We start from the raw sequence: 19,779 nt of genomic DNA, 5'->3' as shown, positions 1-19,779 counted from the left end.
TATGAATTATATCTCAAACAGCGATTATAAACTACACTCCACACAATTACTATACACATTCTGTTTCTACCATTTTAACACCAAAAAAACTATAGACAAAAATCTCAGGATAAAATACTGTCCTTCAAATTTAATAAATATGACTTCATGAAAAAATTCATTACATTGACTTTATTTTCACATTTCATCATAGACCAGGTGAGAACTTTGTCAAACACCATAGAGCCAGTGGGTCTGGACATTTAAAAGGGATGTCAGTTACTTTTCCTACTCAACTAAGTATCAAGCAGTTCAGATGAAGCAATATGCATCTGAAATCAGTACTTGGAGGCATTAAAATGCAAGAACCAAAAGAAAACAACAGATAAAATATTAAATGTATTTGCAATTCAAATTAACTTACTTTTCTTTTTTTTTTTTAGACAGAGTCTTGCTCTGTTGCCTAGGCTGGAGTGCAGTGATCTCAGCTCACTGCAACCTCTGCCTCCTGGTTTCAGGCAACTCTTCTGCCTCAGCCTCCCAAGTAGCTGGGACTACAGGTGCATGCCACCATGCCCAGCTAATTTTTGTATTTTTAGTAGAGATGGGGTTTCACCATATTGGCCAGGCTGGTCTCGGAACTCCTGACCTCATGATCTGCCCACCTCGGCCTCCCAAAGTGCTGGGATAACAGGCATGAGACACCGCGCCCGACCAAATTAACTTACTTTTTAAAGACAAAACAAAACACTTTACCTGCCCCAAACCAACTCTGCTCCAAGGATCCTCTTTGAGACCCAGTAGTATGAACAAAATGGCATCTAGCACTTGAATTCCAATTCTGTCCGGTACTAAATTGGTGAACTTGAGCAGGTGGCTTAACTAAATCCCTTTCCTTATCAGTATACTGAGGAAATAATAATACCCACCCTCACGAGATATTAGGGAAGTGCAAATGAGATCATGTAAAGCAATGCTACTCAAACCTTGGTCTTCAGACCATTGCCAGTCCACAAACTATTAGCAGTCTGCATCAAGGTAAGTACAGAAAGAAAGCATTAGCACTTAGAACATCTTAGGGCAATCTGACAGGCAGTTTACAGTTTTGTTTTGAGACAGGGTCTCCCTCTGTCACCCAGGATGGAGTGCAGTGGCGTGATCTTGGCTCACTGTAACCTCCGCCTCCCGGGTTCAAACTATTATCGTGCCTCAGCCTCCCAAGTAGCTGGGATTACAGGCCTGTGCCACCATGCCAGGCTAATTTTTTTGTGTTTTGTAGTTGAGATGGGGTTTCGCCATGTTGCCTAGGCTGCTGAACTCCTGGCCTCAAGTGATCCACCCACCTCGGCCTCCCAAAGTGCTGGGATTACAGGCATGAGCCACCGCACCCAGCCAATGTTTGTTGAATCTAATAATGATAATAATAAAAAGCCTGTATTCTCTATGTCTTCTTAAATGTTATTTTTCTAGTAATTTTATTTTACAGAAGTGCTTTCAGAACACTACTGATCTGCAACAGCTTGAGGGAAAAATCTACCTGGTCCTTTACCAAGACAGTTTGAGAAGCAGTGATATTAAGCACTCTACCCAGTGCTGAGCACAAAGTAAGAACCCCTGGCTGGACATGGTGGCTCATGCCTGTAATCCTAATACTTTGGGAGGTTGAGGTGGGAAGATCACTTGAGTCCAGGAGTTTGAGACCAGCCTGGGCAACATAGCAAAGCCCAGTCTCTATAAAAACTAAAATACAAAAATCAGCCGGGCATGCTGATGTACACCTTCAGTCCCAGCCTTAGGAGGCTAAGGCAGGAGGATCACTTGAGCCCAGGAGGTTGAAATTGCAATAAGCTGGCCAGGCGTGGTGGCCCATGCCTGTAATCCCAGCACTTTGGGAGGCCGAGGCGGGCGGATCACGAGGTCAGGAGATCGAGACCATCCTGGCTAACACGGTGAAACCGCGTCTCTACTAAAAATACAAAAAATTAGCCGGGTGTGGTGGTGGGCGCCTGTAGTCCCAGCTACTCGGGAGGCTGAGGCAGGAGAATGGCGTGAACCTGGGAGGCGGAGCTTGCAGTGAGCCGAGATTGCGCCACTGCACTCCAGCCTGGGCGACACAGCGAGACTCCGTCTCAAAAAAAAAAAAAAAAAAAAAAAAGACATTGCAATAAGCTGAAATCGTGCCACTGCACTCCAGCCTGGGTAACAGAGTGAGACCCTGTCTCAAAAGACAAACAAATAAAACAAACAGAAAACCCCCCCAAATATTAATTTCCTCTCCATCTGTCAGACTCTTTAGTCAGTTACTAAATGCTTAGGGAGAAACTTCCTGGCAAAAGATAGTGTGTAGGTGCAATGGTAGTGCTAAAGAAATTTAAGAAATGTAGTTGCAGAGGCCAGGCGCGGTGGCTCACGCCTGTAATCCCAGCACTTTGGGAAGCCAGGGCGGGTGGATCACGAGGTCAGGAGTTCAAGACTAGTCTGGCCAACATGATGAAATCCCGTCTCTACTAAAACTACCAAAAAATTAGTCGGGTGTGGTGGCGGTGCCTGTAATCCCAGCTACTCGGGAGGCTGAGGCAGGAGAATCACTTGAACCAGGGAGGCGGAGGTTACAGTGAGTCGAGATCATACCACTGCACTCCAGCCTGGGCGACAGAGTGAGACTCCATCTCAAAAAAAAAAAAAAAAAAAAATGTAGTTGCAGAAATAAAATCCACAAATACAGAACAAACAATGTAAAAGACAAGGCAGAAGGCCGGGCGCGGTGGCTCACGCTTGTAATCCCAGCACTTTGGGAGGCCGAGGCGGGCGGATCATGAGGTCAGGAGATCGAGACCACGGTGAAACCCTGTCTCTACTAAAAATACAAAAAATTAGCCGGGCGTGGTGGCGGGCGCCTGTAGTCCCAGCTACTCGGAGAGGATGAGGCAGGAGAATGGCATGAACCTGGGAGGCGGAGCTTGCAGTGAGCCGAGATTGCGCCACTGCACTCCAGCCTGGGCGACAGAGCGAGACTCCGTCTCAAAAAAAAAAAAAAAAAAAGACAAGGCAGTACAAGCTCTAAATATGTGATACCGAAAAAAACTAAAAAACTAGTACTCTTTTCAGGTTAAAGTGGTCAAGAAGGTTTTGTCTGAGGAAGCATGATTAGAACTGGGCCTTTGAAAGCTGCATAGGATTAAGGCAGCTGGGAATAGCATGGGCATTTAAGCAGAGAACTGCCAGTGCAAAACCAAAGAGGGGGCCATTATGAATAGATGAGTCCAACAGGAAAGCAATGCAAAAGCAGCTGGAACCAGCTTTATGGGAAAAACCTCATCTTTGTCCATCAGTTCAAAGATTTAGAACCTAAGCCAGGGAGCCACTGAAGATTTCTGAGCTAGAAAACAAAATGATCAAACCAGGGTCACACATATCCTACTACTGTATCACTATATACATCAGTTTGGCCATTTTCCCGTGTGGCCTCTATCCCTTTTCCTTTCAGTACACTCACCCTGCAAAAGACCATACATAACCTCAGATCAATGCAACCATCTGCTTCCTAGACTTCAGTTCAAATTTAGGCCCAGATGTGCTGGAGAAAACCAAACAACCCTGTATAGTGATATAAGACAGATGATGTTGTGGGAAGTCAGGGACCCCAAATGGAGAGACCAGCTGAAGCCACAGCAGAAGAACATAAATTGTGAAGATTTCATGGACATTTATTAGTTCCTCAAATTAACACTTTAATAATTTATTACGCCTGTCTTTACTGCAATCTCTGAACATAAATTATGAAGATTTCATGGACATTTATCACTTCCCCAATCAATACTCTTATAATTTCCTATGCCTGTCTTTAATCTCTTAATCCCGTCATCTTCATAAGCTGAGGATATATGTCATCTCAGGACCCTGTGATCATTGTGTTAACTGTACAAATTGTTTGTAAAACATTGTGTGTTTGAACAATATGAAATCAGGGCACCCTGAAAAAGAACAGAACAACAGCGATTTTCAGGGAACAAGGAAAGATACCATAAGGTCTGACTGCCTGGGGGGTCGGGCAGAATACAGCCACATTTTTCTTCTTCTTCTTTTTTTTTTTTTTTTTGAGATGGAGTCTTGCTCTGTCACCCAGGCTGGAGTGCAGTGGCGCAGTCTCGGCTCACTGCAAGCTCTGCCTCCCGGGTTCACGCCATTCTCCTGCCTCAGCCTCTCCAAGTAGCTGGGACTACAGGCGCCCGCCACCACGCCCGGCTAATTTTTTGTATTTTTAGTAGAGATGGGGTTTCACTGTGGTCTCGATCTCCTGACCTCGTGATCCGCCCACCTCGGCCTCCCAAAGTGCTGGGATTACACGCGTGAGCCACCGCGCCCGGCCCATATTTTTCTTCTTGCAGGGAGCCTATAAACAGACGTGTGAGTAGGAGAAATATCATTGAATTATTTTCCCAGCAAGGAATATTAATAATTGATAACCCTGGGGAAGGAGTGCATTCCCAGGGGTAGGCCTATAGACGACTGCTCTGGGAGTGTCTGTCTTATGTGGTTGAGATAAGGGATGAAATATGCCCTGGTCTCCTGCAGTGCCCTCAGGCTTACTAGGATTGGGAAATTCCAGCCTGGTGAATTCTAGTCAAACTGGTTTTCTGCTCTCAAACCCTGTTTCCTGTTAAGATGTTTATCAAGACAATATGTGCCCAGTGGGACATGGACCCTCATCAGTAATTCTAATTTCGCCCTTGCCTTGTGATCCTACTCTGCCCTTTTGCCTTGTGATCTTTTATTGCCCTTTGAAGCATGTGATCTCTGTGATCCACTCCCTATTCGTACCCCCCTCCCCTTCTAAAATCCCTAATAAAAACTTGCTGGTTTTGCGGCTCAAGTCGCCATCATGGTCCTACCAATATGTGACGGCACCCACAGAGGCCCAGCTGTAAAATTCTTTTCTTTGTAGTCTTTCTCTTTATTTATGAGACCGGCCGACAGGGAGAATAGAAAAGAACCTATGTTGAAATATTGGGGGCTGGTTCCCCCGATAACACGTATAGCCTGCAACCTGAGCAGGGCCTTCAGCCTGGTCCAGCAAATCATTTCGGCATTCTTTTTTTTTTTGAGACAGAGTCTTGCTCTGTCATCCAGGCTGGAGTGCAGTGGTGCGATCTCAGCTCACTGCAACTCCACCTCCTGGGTTCAAGCAATTCTCCTGCCTCAGCCTCCCAAGTAGCTGGGACTACAGGTGCCCGCCACCACGCTTGGCTAATTTTTGTATTTTTAGTAGAGACAGGGTTTCACCATGTTGGCCAGGCTGGTCTGGAACACCTGACCTCGTGATCTGCCTGCCTCGGCCTCCCAAAATGCTGAGATTACAGGCATGAGCCACCGCGCCCAGCCTCATTTCTGTATTCTTGGTCCGCTTCATTGTCTCTTCCCAAAGAACCACTATTCCTAACTTTGATCATTATCCTCAAGCCCCTTCACTCTACTGCTTCCTTGCCTCCCACCTGGTTTATCTGCTTCCTTCCTGTTAGGAACAATTGAGGTTATCAGACATGAACTCTCTCAACTCTCTCCACCCAAGCCTAAAAACATATATATTTCAAACACCCACCCCTAGTTCTTTGCTTCTAATCTAAGTACTCTGTGATCCTCATTAATCACTTCCTGTCCCTTAGTTGGTTATTCCTTATTTCCAACCTTCCCTTTACACTAGCCCCATCCCAATATATTGAGTTGCTCAAGGCTATTCCATCTGTTTTTTCTTTTGAGACAGTGTCTCAAAAGTATAGTGATGTGCAGTGGTGTGATCTCGGCTCACTGCAGCCTCAAGCCCCCCAGGCTCAAGCTATCCTCCCACCTCAGCCTCCCAAAGTGCTGGGATTACGGGCATGTGCCCCCACACCTGTCCCAGCTCATGTTAAGGGGGGAAGAAAATCCAACATAAAACTTTTCCCTTTGACCTCTTATTGGCTGTTCCTCCTCCTACTTAAGTGCTGATTTTCCTTAGGCCTGCATCTTTAGCCTTCTTCCCTTCTCACTGTACACGGCCTGATTGGGCAAACTCACCCTCTCCCACGCACTTCAACTACCATCCAAGCCAGAAGCCAGCAAATCTGTATTTCTGGCCCCTCTGAGCTCTTGAGTTGACAATCTCATATGTTAAACTGACTAACTGAATAGCATTCTCTACCTTTATGTCTCAAAGATACCTTACACTCAATAGGTCTAAAGCTGAACTCATCTTCCCAAGTCTGTCTCCACTTTGGCTCTCTCAAGGACTGACACTATCTCCTCAGTGAAGAAGGCTGAGTTTCACCTTATTAAAAGAAACCTAGGGCCAGGCACAGTGGCTCATGCCTGTAATCCCAGCACTTTGGGAAGCTGAGGTGGGCGGATCACCTGAGGTTGGGAGTTCGAGACCAGCCTGACCAACATGGAGAAACGCCATCTCTACTAAAAATACAAAATTAGCTGGGTGTGGTGGCGCATGCCTGTAATCCCAGCTACTTGGGAGGCTGAGGCAGAATTGTTTGAACCCAGGAGGCAGAGGTTACGGTGAGCCAAGATCGCACCATTGCACTCCAGCCTGGGAAACAAGAGCGAAACTCCATGTCAAAAAAAAAAAAAGAGGCTGGATGCAGTGGCTCATGCCTGTAATCCCAGCACTTTGGGAGGCCGAGGCAGGTGGATCACCTGAGGTCCGGAGTTCAAGACTAGCCTGACCAACATGGAGAAACCCTGTCTCTACTAAAAATACAAAACTGGCCGGGTGTAGTGGTGCGTGCCTGTAATCCCAGCTACTCAGGAAGCTGAGGCAGGAGAATCGCTTGAACCCGGGAGGCGGAGGTTGCAGTGAGCTGAGATCGCGCCATTGCACTCCAGCCTGGGCAACAAGAGCAAAACTGCGTCTCAAAAAAAAAAAAGAAACCTAGGAATCACCTTAGCTCCATCTCACTTAACTTCCTTAAGTTCTTCTATCAGTTGCAGTCTATCCTTCTATCCCAATTGCTACTGCCTTAGTTCAGTTCCTGAGTAGATCTTGCTTAGGTTACTCAACCTCTTCCTATCCTCTTTCTCTGCCACCAGCCTTTTTTTCTTTTTTGAAAGAGGGTCTCACTTTGTCACCCAGACTGGAGTGCAGTGGTGCAATCACAGCTCCCGGCAGCCTCCATCTCCCAGGCTCAAGCAACTTTCCCACCTCAGCCTCCCAAATAGCTGGGACTATAGGGTACATCATCACACGCTGCTAATTTTTGTATTTTTTGTAGAGACAAGGTTTTGCCATGTTGCCCGGGCTGGTCTTTAACTCCTGGGCTCAAGCGATCCACCCCCCTGGGCTCCCAAAGTGCTGGGATTACAGGCATGAATGCAGCTGCCTCTAGTCTTGTTCAATCTAGCCTCAATATGGTTACCTGATTTAGGCATATAACAATCCTGCTTAAAACACTTCAATGTATACATAAGAAACTTCATAGTGATTGTCTCTGAGAACTAGGGGATCTAGGATAGGAGAAATATTTCTCTTTCCCTTTGATACTATTTGAATTCTTTACTATTAGCATGCATTACCATACAAAACTAAAGTTTCAGTAACCCCCAGTGCCTACAATACAAAGTCTTTCATGAATCTCTCTCCTGTTTACCTCTCACGCTTCTCTCTCAAGCCACTAGTCTATCTAGAATGGCCTCCCATCTAAATATCAACTTAGCTCTGAAGACTCTGTCCAGGCCAGGCGCAGTGGCTCACGCCTGTAATCCCAGCACTTTGGGTGGCCGAGGCGGGTGGATCGCCTGAGGTCAGGACTTCAAGACCAGCCTGGCCAATATGGTGAAACCCTGTCTCTACTAAAAATTAAAAAAAAATTAGCCAGGTGTGGTGGCGGGTGCCTGTAATTCCAGCTACTTGGGAGGCTGAGCCAGGAGAATCGCTTGAACCTGGGAGACCATGCCACTGCACTCCAGCCTGGACAACAAGAGCAAAACTCCATCTCAAAAAAAAAAAAAGACTGCCCAAAAGGGACTTCCTCCTGACTTCTCCATACAGAAGTGACCTCCTTTTCCTTGATGTCTACTGTGTGCCATATTCAGACTTCCAACATGGTACTTACAATTCATGTTGTACATAATAGTTAAAATCAAAGTCTATCTCCCTCCATTAGCCTTAGATTCCCTGAGGACAGGAATTCTTTTTTTTTTTTTTTTTGGAGACGGAGTCTCACTCTGTCACCCAGGCTGGAATGCAATAGTGCAATCTTGGCTCACTGCAACCTCCGCCTCCCAGGTTCAAGTGATTCTCCCTGCCTCAGCCTCCCAAGTAGCTGGGATTACAGGAACATGCCACCATACCCAGCTAATTTTTGTATTTTTTTTTTTAGTAGAGATAGGAATTCTTATTCACCCTTGAATTTTCAGAGCCTTGTTAGAGGATCAGAATTTCCACACATGGGGCTTACGCAAGTGTTTTGACAATGTTCCTCAGGTGATTCTAACTATCCTATGATAACTGCACTAAAACGTAAACTCTTTCACATCAGGAATCATCACTACCCAGCACAATGTAAGTGCTCAATAAATGCTTTACTAAATTGAACTGAAACAGACAAGTCTGGAAGATGAGGGATAAGAGTTTGGAGCTAAAGATTTGGAGGCATCAGGATGTAAGATGGTGTGAGTGCAGTGAGAGGAGGAAGGAAGCCGGGAAGGACTTCTTGATGACCCTTTCACTTTAACCACAGAAGACTCAATTACATGTGTTTTCCTTACGACTTGAGTTCCTCAAGGGATGGGAACTCTCCGTCCTACTCATCTCTGTAAGCCTGGTGCTAAGCACAGTGCATGGTACATGTTAGGAGCTCAGTAACCTTTTATTGAGCTGTATCAGTGCCCCTGGTAATACAGGGGGGTAAAAAACTTCAGGGACACACAGGAAGAAGTGACTAACTTGGCATAGGAGGCCGGATACATTGATTTTCAGAGGGACAATTAAGCTCAGTCTTCAAAGAGAAGTTCGCTTGGCAGAGCAGTGTCAAGAACTTCCAAGCAGAAGGAACAGCAGGAACCTAAGTACTGAGATATGAAAGAGGGCAGCCACAATCTTTCCACGTGGCCAGGAGTCAGGTGTGTAAGAGATTTACAAAATGAGATTGAGAGGGTCAGGGCCAGACTGTAAGGGGCCAAAGACACCCACCTACGGATTTAAGGCTAACTGTGGGTGGTCAAAGAGGAGTTTTAAATTTAACATCAGATGATCTACCTTTACTTTGTACCAAGTACTAGTAGGGTTGGGCGCGGTGGCTCACACCTGTAATCCCAGCACTGTGGGAGGCCGAGGTGGGCGGATCATTTGGGGTCAGGTGTTCGAGACCAGCCTGGCCAACATGGTGAAACCCCATCTCTACTAAAAATACAAAAATTAGCCGGGCGTGGTGGCGGGCACCTGTAATCCCAGCTCCTGGGGAGGCTGAGGCAGGAGAATCGCTTGAACCAGGGAGGCGGAGGTTGCAGTGAGCCGAGATCGGGCCGCTGCACTCCAGCCTGGGCGACAGAGCAAGACTCCGTCTCAAAAACAAAACAAAACAACCAAAAAAACAAACAGGCCAGGCGCGGTGACTCACGCCCGTAATCCCAGCACTTTGGGAGGCCGAGGCGGGCGGATCATGAGGTCAGGAGTTTGAGATCATCCTGACCAATATGGTGAAACCCCCGTCTCTACTAAAAAAAATACAAAAAATTAGCCGGGCATGGTGGCGCGCGCCTGTAATCCCAGCTGCTCAGGAAGCTGACGCAAGAGAATCGCTTGAACCCGGGAGGCGGAGGTTGCAGTGAGCCGAGATGGCGCCACTGCAGAACGAGACTCCGTCTCAAAATAAATAAAAAATTGAAAGTACTAGTCGAAGCACGAAAGGCAAAGAATTGAGAGGCTCAAGGAAAAAAGCTTCATTAGCAGCTGAGGTCCAGGTGACAAACCCAAACAAGGCAACGAAGGGAAGGGAGTGAGAAAGCCATTCCATAAAACCCACGATATAAGCAAAGCGGCCTGTGAATTCCGACCCCTGCTGACAGCCAGGCCACACACCAGTTTTTTTCAGGTCTCAACTAGATGCTAAGCTCCGAAGTGGAACTCCCTCAGACACTTTCTGTTCTAATTCAGGAGTTCCAAGCCCCTTTCCATCACAACCCATCCAGCGGGAGGCCCAAGCTGTGCGGAGCAGCGCAGGGCTAAGCCTGCGTCCGGTGAGACCCAGGAACACGGCGCCGGAGACTTAAGGCGCAGAGTACAGAACTGCGCGTGCGCGCCTGCAGCACGAGCCCCGCCCCCTCGCTCTAAACCGGATGGCGCGAAAAGGGACTCAGCGTCTCCCGAGAATGCCCCCATAGCTTCGAAAGGATCCCCGTGTCCGCTTAGCGCCCTCTCGCCACACACCCACTCACCCGCTCCCTGCGGGTCCTCAGAAGCCTGGAGGAGCCAGGAGCCCTCTGGCGCGGGGCCGCAGCCTTTCCGCCACCAGGCTCAGCTGGACCGGTCCTCGCCTGCGCGGAGAGCTAGGCGGGGCGAGCCGGACTGGTCCACGTGACTCCGAGCGAGCTGGGGCGGAGATTGGTGAAGAAGGAAGGAAAAGGGAAGCGAGTGCAGGGACTGTTTTAAGTGAGGTCGATCTAAAAATCACAGCGCTATGAATTTTCTGCTGAATTATAGTAGAATTAAAGTCCGATTAGAGGTGAATTTACAAACATTCTTCCCCTTCTTCTAGTCAAGCGGACTATTCCAAGTCTTAAATAGTTAGTTAGAAAAGTTAGGTTTTATTTGGGAGGAAGTGAAGAGCTGAAGTACAGAGAGGAATGGTCTTCTGGGATAGGGGGTGTCCGTTGTATTATAGGTATAAGTTTAAAGCTTTCAAAGTATGCAAGAGGCTCATAAAAGGAAGAAAGCAACCGTAAATATTCATTGATCATTTGAGGGTCTCTTCTGGCCTCTGCTCAGAAGATCTTGCCAAAAGGAAAAGATAATAGGGCTCTGCTCTGGCCCCCTGTAATCCCAGCTACTGGGGAGGCTGAAGCAGGAAGATCGCTTGAGCCCAGGATTTCTAGACTGTAGTGTGCGATGATCATGCCTGTGAATATCCATTGCACTCCAACCTGGTCAACATAGTAAGACCCCCCTCTCAAAAAAAAAAAAAGAAGAAGAAGATAGGGCTCAAACAAATAATAATCTCCTGAATTATTAAGCATTTAAAGAGAAGGAATCAATTTCTGAGGTATGAGAGAGTTAGAAGAGATTTGCTTCAAGATGAAAGGACAGATGACAGAGAAATGAAAATACACAAGACACAAAACAAAACAAAAAAAAACACAGAACTAGTGATAAAAGCAGAAAGATGCCATTTGAGGAGTGTTTTGATTTGCTCTAAATAAATTAGAACAGAGTCAAAGCCTCTCCCCTCATGCCCCCTACTACCACCCGTTCATTTATTGCTCCAGGAATCAGATTTCCTGTGTTGGCCTTAGGGAACAATTGTGGGGCTTAAATACCATCTGCCAGGCAGCCACAACAGTGGATGTCAGGCTGACCAGTTAAGCTGCTTAATTTTTCTAGATTCTAGGCTTGCCCAAGCCCTATTTAGGTTGGAAGCTCCTTGGCCCAGGACCTCTGAAGAGATCCATTATGCCAGAATGAAAACAACCAGCCAGCGGATGTAGACAGGTTTATGTGGCTTTACAGAACAGCTAAATCCTAGTGTTCACTTTTCTCAGAGCTACTTCCCCACCCAAGTCCCTGGGGCAAGCATCCCTGAGATAAGTAGGCTATATATTCCCATTAACTTCCCCCCAATTCTTTGGTACACCTACATCCTGATCTGGGGCTAATACCTCCATTTTCACCACCCACCTCCCTTGAGTCCCTTCTCCTAACCCTTGGAAGCCTTGTCTCCTCCACTTCTCTCCATCTGCCTCATGTGAGGAGTAACTCCCTGCTTCTCTGTTCCCTCAGAAATCAAGAGCCATGCACTTGACTGGCAGCAGGGTAAAGGCCAGAAACTTAAGGTATTGGTTACCCAGTACTCACCATACTGGGTCGAGGAAGGGAGGTATAGGATGGCACCTCTTTTTGCTTCCTTAGCTCTCATGCCCCAAAACTCAGACACAGCCACACTCACATTCATATGCACAATCAGCACACACGGCGAAGGGAGGTGGGATGGGGAGGAAGGGAAGTTTGCACCAACCAGCTCATGAATGCAACTTGAAAGATTTCACACAGCAAAAGAAAAAAAAAAAACAACCACATACATAAGTTAAAAAATAAAGAAGTACATGCCCCTCCCCACAGTCTCTTTCTTCATCTAGGGGCTGGCTCAACCCCTCCACGTAAACTCAGAAGCTTTCTACTCCCTCTATTCAGCTGGAGCTTCTACAGGGCCTGGGTGTTCAGTTCAACAGGTTCCCCTGTGACCTCTGGTTGTCCAGTGGAGTCATCAGGTTTGGCACCCTTGAGGACAGACAGTCTCTCAGAAATACTCTTGAGCCGGGGGAAGAGAAGAAAGTCGTACAGGAGGCTGCCCAGACCCCCTCCAATGATTGGGCCTACCCAGTACACCTGTAGGAAGAGAAAAAGGAATACTCAGGCTTGGTTGCTGCTCTTTTTCCAGCCACCTTAGTGGAAAACAAGATATTGTACACTTGATATCTACAATAAACTCACCATTTATTTTCTGATTCATCAAATTACTCCTTTATCCCACACCTTAGCATGTGTATACTCTATTTGTTATCAATTTGCACTAGTTTGATGTTGCTTTCAAAAAAATTTTATAAATTGTGGTAAAACACATATAAAATTTACCATATTAAATATTTTTGGATAGGCACAGTGGCTTACGCCTGTAATCCCAGCACTTTGGGAGGCTGAGACGGGCGGATCACAAAGTCAGCCATTTGAGAACAGCCTGATCAACAGGGAGAAACCCCATCTCTACTAAAAATACAAAAATTAGCTGGGTGCGGTAGCAGGCGCCTGAAATCCCAGCTACTCGGGAGGCTGAAGCAGGAGAATTGCTTGAACCCAGGAGGCGGAGTTTGCAGTGAGCTGAGATCCTGAGATCAAGCTCCACTGCACTCCAGCCTGGGTGATAGAGGGAGACTCCGTCTCAAAAATATATATATATGTTTTTAAGTGTACAGTTTAGTAGTGTTAAGTATATTCACATTGTTGTGCAACCTATATCTAGAACTTTTTCATCTTGCAAAACTGTAACTCTATACCCATTAAACAACTGCCTATTCCACCCCACCCCCATCAGCCCCTGGTAACTATCCTTCTACTTTGTGTCTATGAATTTGAGTACTCTAAATACCCCATATAAATGTAATCATACAGTATTTGTCTTTTTGTGACTGGCTTATTCACTTAGCATAATGTCCTCAAGATTCATCCATGTTGTGGTATGTGTCACAATTTCCTTCCTTTTTACGGCTAATATTCCATTTATGTATATACCACATTTTGTTTATCCATTCATCCACTGAGGAACACTTGGGTTGCTTCTACCTCTTGGCTATTGTGAGTAACGCTGTTATGAAAATGGGTGTACAGCTTTGAAAATTTTTAAAATTATTTCCATATATTTGGACATAACCAATATTTATTGAGTGCTTACTTTATATCAGATTCTGTGCTAAATGTTTCTCACATATAACTTTCACACATTTCTCGTAATGTCCCATTTTATAGTAAAACAGACTGAAGCACAGAGTGATTATTTGCCCATGGTCACACACAAAGCCAATAACGTATTAGAACTGGAATGGGGCTGAGGCCCATTTGTGCTCACAACACATCTTGATCTCGGAGAGCAGAATTTATTCTGCTCATATTTAGTTGTCTCTCTTCATACCCCTAGTTCAGCAACCAGTGAATACTCAGTGCATACTCCCTGAGTAACCAGAGAAGGAAAAATATGAGCAAGAGCCTCTCCTTCTAGGAAAATCATGAATCCTGCTCACACAGGCATGCCACACTCTCTGACAGCCCCCTTAGCTGAGTGCTGGTAGAGCAGCCAACACATGCAGAAGGAAAGCAGGAATCCAGCCTGGAACCTGCAGTCCACAACCATCCAGAAGGGCTCCAGGATCTTGCCCCTCTCCCTTCACTCACCCAGTGGTTAGTGAAGTTCCCAGTGAGAATGGCAGGAGCAAAGGAGCGGGCAGGATTCATGCCTGCACCAGTATAATACATCTGCAAAAGAGACAGTTGTAACTGAGACACCCCCCTACTGCACCCCAGCTTCTCTCCCCACAACCCACATTGCCCCTGAGAGCTGGCATCTTTTCTCTAGCCAGCAGCAAGTGGGGAGGGACAGCCTGCATGACTCTCCAGGGGTTCCTGGAATGGGGTGAGGGCAACTGATGCCCTGTCTGGGAACAGACTATGGATCCATAGGCAAAGCCCATGTCTAGCCATGATGCATTCATTTCTACCTTGGGGTCAAGAAGGACTAGATATAGCAGTCACAAGAGAGGGATAGGGCAGAGTTGATTCCTTTGTGCCAGTACAGAGTGCGATGGATAATGTTCATGTTTGACAGTGAAGTAGGCAGGAAGAACCCTTAAAAGTTGGGAAAGGTTTAGGGGCCCCGGAATCCTTGAATGAGAAGTTGTTCTCCTTCCTGCTTACCCCAAAGAGGTGCCCTAGGGCAAGGGAGAAGCCAACGGCCAGGGCCACGGAGCCCAGTTGGCCATTCCGCCTCTCGTCATATGTGGCAAAGATGCAGAGCACAAACTGGAGCGTCAGGAAGATCTCCACTGTGGTTGCCTGGCCCACGCTCACTGCAGGGTGCAACTGCGCAAAGGAAGAAGAAGAGAGGCAGCTCGTGAGGGCTGCCACAGTGTTACCTCCTCAAGACTTCCCCGGCAAGGATCTCCTTATGGCATCAGGTCCCTGGAGAGGAAGGACAATACAACCCCCTTCATAATCATTGTATTTGCATCTTAGTATCTCCTAACAGTGCTCCTTCATGATGGAAATGATTGCAGCCACTTACATGTATGAGGAAACTGAGGCCTTGAAAGGTAAAATAAGTTTCCTTAAGAACCTGCAAGGAGTTGGAAGGAAAGCTGAAACTCAAACTCAGGTTTGTTAATTCTCAGTCCAGGGCCCTATGCCTTCCTTAAAGCTCTAAACCACCTGTCAATCCTCACCACTTCAACACACACATGCTCACACATGCACATATTGTCCCAGACCCCAGGTGAGCTGATTCACCTGCACCAGTCAGGGAGTCAGGGCAACAGAGAGTCAGGACACCAGGTTCCCCCTCCCCTCTCAGCCAACCATTACCGTGTTGAGTGCTAGGTTTCCTCGGACGGCAGGTGGGGTAACGCTATACAGCACAGCGGCCCCAGCCACAGCTCCCAGGATCTGGGCTGCCATATAGCAGAAGGCACGGAGCAGGGACATCTGGGAGCCCACAAGGAAAGCAAAAGTGACTGCAGGATTGACGTGGGCTCCACTGATGTGGCCCACAGACTGCACCAGTGTAGCCAGGGCCAAGCCAAATGCCATAGCCACCTGCAGAACATGCAGGGATCCAGGAGCCCAACGCAGTGAGGACCCCAGCCCAAAGAAGACATAGAAGAGGGTGGCAAAGAATTCAGCGAATATGGCCCTCCAAAAGGAGGCTGATCGCAGTTCCCACATGGCAGGGGGGATGGGCACAGTGCCTGGGTCCCTGCTACCCCCATGGCCTTGTCTGGGTGGACAGTCCCCTTTATAGAGGACTCTTAATCCCTGGGAGGGGCAGGCTGAGGTAGCTGGCCCAGCCTCTTAACCCCTTCACAGCTGGGGAGGGCTAAGTCGCCTCCCATACATGGTAAAGATGTTGGATTTTCCCGCCTTTCTCAACTGGGAGATGAGCCGAGAGAGCCATGGCAGTGAGGGTGGGATTGGGGTCAGAGCAAGAGAGACTACGAGAAGTGGGGGTGAAGAACAGCAGGACTGGAAGAGTCTGCCCTTCTGTGTGTGTCAAAATTGGGGTTCATAGTCCTGATTGACATCAACATTAGAATACTCTTGAGCTCTCTTTGGAAGGTCCATCAAGCTGAGCTCACTTCATGGCATTTGGGGCTGAGCTCCTGGGGGCCTCAGCCTCCTCTGAGTCTGCCAGGGGTAAGGGTGGGGGTGGGGGTAAGGAGTGGGGTTCAGCAGGGAAGTTGGATAACTAAAGAGAATTCTTTAGTTCCCAGGGATTAGAAGCCTTTCTCCCATTGGCTAGTTTGGGCTGGAATCTGTGGACCCTGCAGCTCTGGGACAAAATAGTTCTGCTGCGTCTGGCTTTCTCTGAGCCTGGGTTCCCTACCCCCAGTCCATGACAGCACCTCCCTTTTCAAACCCTAGGCCTGGCTTTTTAAACCACAGGGATCGACAGAGAGAAGACACTATCATCCCTGCATGGGCTGGGGGTGGGGTTGGAGGGATAGGAATAAGAAAGGGACTCGTAGTTAAACCTTAGAATCAGCTTGTATTTCATCTTTCCTAAATCACATGGTCATAGCAAGAAGTACTGAAAGGAAGGAAACTGAGTCTTGGCTATGAAGCAATGGGAAGGTCTAATATCCTCTAATACAGCCATGATCAGCACACCCTAAGCCTTGATCCCCAGGGAAAGATATGGGTGTGCTGGGATCAGACCTGGGGAAACAGCTGGTCAAGGAGACGGAAAAGGATAATATGGGGAAGGAAAGTTTGGGGAAACAGGTTCAGTTGTGCTCGGGCTTGGTGAGGGACTTGGGACCTAGGTGTGGAGTTGTGTGGTGATGGAGAAGGTGGAATGGGACATACTGATAGGTTCTACCATCTCCACATAGTAGCAAGTCATACCGGCCACAAACTTTTCTCATGAAGCACCAGAGAACAGAAATTCGAGGTGAGGCCTGCAAGAATGGTGCCCAGCATGGGTCCTACCCAGTACACCTGTGGGGAGACAGAAGGAACACAGATCAGGGACTGTGCTTTCTCCTCATAATACCCAGCTTGAGGATGAACAGAAAGAGAGTTATAGTGAAGGTAGGGGGTCCATCTAACCTATCCACTGGCAGGAAGAGTTGCTGACAACAGGTCAGAGAGCACCCAAAGGGTTTGGAGCTCTCAATTACATAGAAGAGAAACAGTCCACCAGAAGTCATTGGAATCTCCTATATTCTAGAAGCCTCATCAGTCTCCTGACTTAAGGCCCTGTAACCCTCAATGCATCTCACCCAGTAATGCTCCCAGATCCCAGTCACCACTGCTGGCCTCAGGAAGCATGCAGGGTTCACGCTGCCTCCAGAAAACTTCCCCTGGACAGGATAAAGAGAGAGAGTAGCACATCATGGTGTTAAGAGCAGAGACTTTGGCCACAGATACTCTGGTCCAATTAGGTGAGGATAAAAAGTGACAGAACCAGCTGGGTGCAGTGGCTCACGCCTGTAATCTCAGCACTTTGGGAGGCCAAGATGGGTGGATCACCTGAGGTCAGGAGTTCGAGACCAGCCTGACCAACATAATGAAACCCTGTCTCTACTAAAAATAAGAAAAATTAGCTGGGCATGGTGGCGGGTACCTGTAATCCCAGCTACTTGGGAGGTTGAGGCAGGAGAATCGTTGGAACCCGGGAGGCAGAGGTTGCGGTGAGCCGAGATCACGCCATTGCACTCTAGCCTGGGCAACAAGAGCGAAACTCCGTCTCAAAAAAAAAAAAAAAAAAAAAAAGAACCAGTTACAACTGCTGGTGGGAGTATAAACTGAGATATTACTTTTATTTATTTATTTATTTTTTTTAGACAGAGTTTCGCCCTGTCACCCATGCTGGAGTGGAGTGGTGCAATCACAGCTCATTGCATTTTCAGCTTCCTGGGCTCAAGCGATCCTTCTACCCCAGCCTCCCAAATAGCTGCGACTACAGGTGTTTACCACCATGCTCAGCTAACTTTTTTATTTTTTGTAGAGATGGGGTCTCACTTGTGTTGCCTAATCTGGCCTCAAACTCCCAGGCTCAGGTGATCCTGTCACCTCAGCATCCCAAAGTGTTGAGATTACAGGCGTGAGGCACTGTTCCCCACCTGAGATAATGACTTTGGGACACAGTTTAACACCTACTTATAAAGATGAACAAATTACATAATTTCTTTTTTTTTTTTTTTCTTTGAGACACAGTCTCACTCTGTTGCCCAGGCTGGAGTGCAGTGGCACAATCAGCTCACTGCAACCTCTGCAATTTTTATGTCTCAGCCTCCCAAGTAGCTGGGACTACAGGTGCCCGCCACCATGCCCAGCTAATTTTTGTATTTTTAGTAGAAATGGAGTTTCACCATGTTGGCCACGCTGGTCTTGAACTCCTGACCTTAAGTGATCTGCCCCTCTTGGCCTCCCAAAGTGCTGGGATTACAGGTGTGAGCCACCACGCCAGGTCAAATTACATAATTTCTGACTCAGCAACTCCACTTCTCACTTATATACCCAAGAGAAACTTGGGTAGCACATCATGTAAATTTATGTAATTGTTGGCTGGGGGCAATGGCTCACGCCTGTAATCCCAGCACTTTGGGAGTCTGAGGCAGGCGGATCACCTGAGGTCAGGAGTTGGAGACCAGCCTGGCCAACATGGTGAAACCCCATCTCTACTAAAAATACAATAATTAGTCAGGCATGGTGGTGGGTGCCTGTAATCCCAGCTACTTGGGAGGCTGAGACAGGAGAATCGCTTGAACCTGGGAGGTGGAGGTTGCAGTGAGCCAAGATTGTGCCACTGCACTCCAGCCTGGGCGACAAGAGCGAAACTCAGTCTCAAAAATAAAATAAAATAAAAGTAATTGTCAAGGTTCTAGTTTTTCTATTGGATGGATGGTTAGAAATGATGCTTAATCATTATTAAAAACAAATAAGTGGGAGCCATATATAGGCCAATGAGGAGAGGATATCATGAACAACAAAATATTCTGTGTACCCCAAATTAATTAAAAACAGCAGTGACAACAATATATGCTTTACCACTTTCTGGTTGGGCAAGTTATCCCTGCTATATATAGGTTCCAGGAGGGCAGGGACCCTGTCTGATTTTTCACCAGTGCAAACCTGGTGCTTAACACACAGAAGGCAGTAAATAAATATTTGTTGAATAGATTAGATTAGCATAGGCTTGCTTGCTTCTTTTTTTTTTTTTTTTTTCCCCAGGCAGAGTCTTACTCTGGAGTGCAGTGGTGCCATCTCAGCTCACTGCAGCCTCCACCTCCTGGGTTCAAGCCTCCCAAGTAGCTGGGATTACAGGTGCACACCACCACACCTGGCTAATTTTTGTATTTTTAGTAGAGACAGGGTTTCACCACGTTGGCCAGGCTGATCTCGAACTCCTGGCCTCAAGTGATCTGCCCACCGCGGCCTCCCAAAGTGCTGGGATTACAAGCCTGAGTCACTGCACCTGGCCAGATTAGCATAAGCTTTCTGAGTCTCAATTTCCTCTGTATCAAATAACATAATGTAGGTAAAGAGCCTAGTACAGTGTCTGGCACAGAATAAAGCACTTAAAAACAGGAGCTACCTGCACCTGTAGTCCCAGCAAATCAGGAGGCTGAGGTAGGAGGATCGTTTGAGCACAGGAGTCAGAGAGCAGCGTGGGCAATATGGCGAAACCCCTCCTGTACAAAAAATACAAAAATTAGCCAGGCACAACGGCACACACCTGTAGTCCCAGCTACTGGGGTGGCTGAGGTGGGAGGATGACTTGAGCCTGGGAGGTAGAGGTTGCAGTGGACTGAGACAGCACCACTGCACTCCAGCCTTGG

At 47.3% G+C, this 19,779-nt stretch overlaps 2 protein-coding genes across 3 annotated transcripts in view; both read right to left on the bottom strand.

The window, feature by feature from the left end:
- The window catches only part of TIMELESS (timeless circadian regulator), a 33,668-nt gene extending 23,153 nt beyond the window's left edge, over positions 1 to 10,515 (bottom strand). For both annotated transcript variants that reach the window (XM_032173372.2, XM_032173373.2), the window contains exon 1: positions 10,399 to 10,515. The gene's annotated coding sequence lies outside the window, so the exon portion shown is untranslated. The remainder of the gene's footprint in view (positions 1 to 10,398) is intronic.
- Positions 10,516 to 10,590: 75 nt separating this feature from the next.
- MIP (major intrinsic protein of lens fiber) lies at positions 10,591 to 15,705 on the bottom strand. The gene is made up of 4 exons (XM_032173371.2): positions 15,302 to 15,705; positions 14,639 to 14,803; positions 14,120 to 14,200; positions 10,591 to 12,562 (listed from the first exon to the last, which is right to left on the bottom strand). The coding sequence occupies exons 1-4, from the start codon at positions 15,659 to 15,661 to the stop codon at positions 12,377 to 12,379; spliced, it is 792 nt and encodes a 263-aa protein (XP_032029262.1). The 5' UTR covers positions 15,662 to 15,705; the 3' UTR covers positions 10,591 to 12,376.
- Positions 15,706 to 19,779: the final 4,074 nt, after the last annotated feature.

Source organism: Hylobates moloch, unplaced genomic scaffold, assembly GCF_009828535.3.
Source record: "Hylobates moloch isolate HMO894 unplaced genomic scaffold, HMol_V3 SCAFFOLD_13, whole genome shotgun sequence".
Lineage (NCBI taxonomy): Eukaryota > Metazoa > Chordata > Mammalia > Primates > Hylobatidae > Hylobates > Hylobates moloch.
This window is presented reverse-complemented; position numbering and strand designations above follow the sequence as displayed.